We start from the raw sequence: 3,489 nt of genomic DNA on the forward strand, positions 1-3,489 counted from the left end.
ACGTTTGAGGTTTGTAGCCTAATAGTGTAGTGCCTCTTTAAGAGATGAGTGTGCTGTGGAACATGTGACCGGAGTTCACTATGTTTAAAGGAAGTGCGATTCATTGAATCTATATTGACTTCAACCCGGTGTGCAGCCACTTGGTAAGCTCTCTTAATTTTATGTTTCTTGTCTGCTTTATGATGTATGCTTCATGTTGTTTGCTTTCACCCATGCATCTATATTGTACTGTGTTTGTGTCCGTTTCATGAGAGAGATAATGCTTAGATCTAAACAAGCTTAGTTAACTAAGTTGACGAGGTACCTGTGAGACAAAGTTAACATTTTTAGACTTACTTAAAACATCGAAGATGTGTCCATTTGTGTTTACTTTATCTGACTTTAAACATGTTTGAATTTGAAGTATAAATCGCGGGCTGGTATCTAATGTGAGTAATGTTATCCTTCCCGGTTTGCCGTGGGGCGTTCTGGGAAATGTAGTTCCAGCTGTAGTCTACTGCTTGTATGGGTTTGGTAGGACTTGATTATGGTGCATAGTGTATGAAGTGTGAGGCATGTACATAAAATTATGTGTTGATGATTACTGTTATTATTATGGTGTATTTATATAGTGATTATTATTATTATAAATGTTTTGTATTTTTATTAATGTTATTTATTTTTTGCATATTGTTATTTGAATTATATTAACTAGTATACACATGAAAGTTTAAATGTTGTATTTTCTTATCTTCTCAGGTTTATTACCTGGTTGTTTATTTGTGAAATAAAACAAATAAAGTGAAATCCTGAGTAATATCCATCCTTTGTGCACTGGGTTGCCCTTTCCGTGGGGAGAACACGGAACAGTGACAAAAGTCAAGAGTGTTGTTGAGTATGTCAACAGAAGCACTGTTGCAACAGAAAGACTAAAGGCAACACAAAAACAAATGGGCCTTGAAGAGCTGAGGCTAAAGCAGGATGTAATTACAAGATGGAACTCCACGTATTACATGCTAAAAAGATTTTGGCTGCAGAAGGAAGCAATCATTGCTACAATTGCACTGGTAAACCCCAGCCTTCCAACCCTGACACTTGACGAATGGGACATGATTAAGGATGTTTGTGAGATTTTGAAGCCCTTTGAAGAAGTCACTGTTAGTGGTGAAAGGTATGTATAATTTAATTTAACATAGAACTGCTTCCACTTGTGAAATATTTGAAATAATTAATGATTTTGTCATATTTCAGTCCTCTTTTTTTCTCATAAACAATAATAACTTATTAGATCTGACTTAGTTCTTTTGTGTTTTTATTGAAACAGATTTGTGACTGCATCAAAGGTCATTTTGATTGCAAGGGGACTGCAAAAAGTTGTCCAGCGATTGCAGGTGCTGTGTCTAACCATGCCCCAGTTATTTCAATGATGGACTCACTGGCTGAGGAGATGCAAAAACGTTTCCACAACATAGAGCATTTACGTCTGCTTTCTGAGGCTACCCTGCTTGACCCCAGATTTAAGCAAAGGGCATTTCGTGATGCAGCAGCTGCAGATGAAGCTGCCAAAAGTATAACTGCAGCTGCTGCAAGGGTTTGGTCCAGTGAAGAAGAGCAAACTCAAGCTGAGCGCACAACCCTCCCAGCTCCTCCTTCATCTGAACAGCCATCTTCAGTCTGGGAGGATTTTGATGAGAGAGTGGCTGATGCAGTCAGCATCAGCAACCCAACATCCACCGCAATGGCAGCAATGAGAGGGTATCTTGCAGAGACCTTGATTCCAAGGCAAGAAAACCCACTGACCTGGTGGAAAGCAAGGCAGGGAGTATATGAAGGTTTAACAGCAGTGATGAAAAGGAGACTTTGCATAGTAGCTACATCTGTGCCTTCAGAGAGAGTGTTTTCAAAAACAGGTCAGATTATTTCAGAAAGTCGAAACAGACTGAGTCCTAACAAAGTTAGGCAGATTGTTTTTCTGAATGCAAACCTTCCCTTGTAAGACAACAATGCACCAAAGAGAGGGTCAAATGACTAAGTTGCATATTGTTACTTGTGTATCTTTTATTGTTTTTTCACTGCACTGGTTTAAAACTGTTTTTGCACTATTTTTTTGATAATGCAAGATGGCATTTGTTATTTACAAATAACCTGAAGAGTTAAATGTGCAAATGCACTTTTTTTAAATAGAATGCAATATAAGTCATTGCCTGAAGACTTAAATACATGCAACTGCACTTTTTTTTTTTGATAATGCAAAATAAGATATTGCCTGAAGAGTTAAACGTGTGCAAGGATTTATTTTTTATTTTATTTTATTTTTTTTGATAATGCAACATAACAGCCATTGCCTGAGTTAAATACAGTGCAAGTGCACCAGTTTTTCTTTGTTAAATTTATCTTTGTTAAATAATGTTATGGTGTATTGTTTGAAATACTTTGACAGTTTTATTAAAACAGTTTATTTAATACAAACTGAATTTGTGAATGTGTAATAAACTATAATTACAGTACAGGAATTTCATAAATCACACTTGCTTACTGTTAAAACAGCCTCTGTACCACTTATTTTTGTCCAAAATCCCTTATTGAGATCATAATACACCCTTTCATTTAGCACAGTCATTAAAGACAAGGTTTTTTAAATAAACAATTTAATACTTTCGCTCCATCAGTTGTTTAAAAACTCATACAGTGACAATACAGTAATTATGTCATAAGCATTCCAAATTATGTTTTATTTTGTAACCCTTTTGGGTTTTCAACAAAATAATAAAGTAGCATGTATTTCGTCCGCGGAAAATAATTAAACGCATGCTCAGTATCTCCAGCTCACCGATTCTCAGTATGTCGGACGCGTCCGAAAGAAACAGTTTTCGGTTCAGTCAGTGGGTGTACTCGAACTCGATTACGAAAAACGTGCTGCAGCCTGCATCGTAGAGGCGGCGCCGCGCGCTACGCACGAGCGCTCTATGACATCAATAATACCGCGAGAGCGATTAAAAAAAGCATATGGAGCCATCAACTCTGTAAACGCTCTCGCGATACTTATACACCGACCGAGTCGAGTCGAACACGCCTCTTTGAGAACCTCTGTCTGTTTACGTTCGGGCCCGGGGTAACGTTACATGGCTACATGCAGCCCTATGTATGCAGCCATGGTACATGACATGTTGTCACGCATGCTCAGTCAGTATCAGCTGCTCGTGGCGTGCTGCTCTGCTCATCATCATCACTTCTTCTCAGGACAACATGATGTCTCAGTTCCGTTCAAACTTGGAGAGAAGTAACATACTCCAGGATATTGTTTATTTCGATTCGGAGGGACTGTGTCAGGAATGTGCAAAAGTGAGTAGTGAGTAACTTTAGTTATTTCAGGATCAGCTGACGCAAGACGCGTCGCGAACTGTTTTAAACGATTCAGTCCGACTTAGTGTACTGGTTCGACCGGTTCACTAAAAAGAACCGGTTCAAAAGAACGATTCGTTCACGAACCGGCCATCACTATATAAAAAC

At 38.3% G+C, this 3,489-nt stretch overlaps 1 protein-coding gene across 1 annotated transcript; it reads left to right on the forward strand.

Moving 5' to 3' along the window:
- The first annotated feature begins 1,311 nt into the window (after window positions 1-1,311).
- Window positions 1,312-2,653, forward strand: LOC148995678 (zinc finger BED domain-containing protein 4-like). Its single transcript, XM_089128988.1, has one exon. The coding sequence runs from the start codon at window positions 1,403-1,405 to the stop codon at window positions 1,973-1,975; it is 573 nt and encodes a 190-aa protein (XP_088985114.1). The 5' UTR covers window positions 1,312-1,402; the 3' UTR covers window positions 1,976-2,653.
- Window positions 2,654-3,489: the final 836 nt, after the last annotated feature.

This window comes from Pimephales promelas, chromosome 3 (genome assembly GCF_988280905.1).
Source record: "Pimephales promelas chromosome 3, fPimPro1.hap1.1, whole genome shotgun sequence".
In the NCBI taxonomy this organism is placed as follows: domain Eukaryota; kingdom Metazoa; phylum Chordata; class Actinopteri; order Cypriniformes; family Leuciscidae; genus Pimephales; species Pimephales promelas.

Bases quoted from the DNA above. Each gene is read 5' to 3' on its own strand.
- LOC148995678 (XM_089128988.1), top strand. From the start codon at position 1,403: ATGATGGACTCACTGGCTGAGGAGATGCAAAAACGTTTCCACAACATA.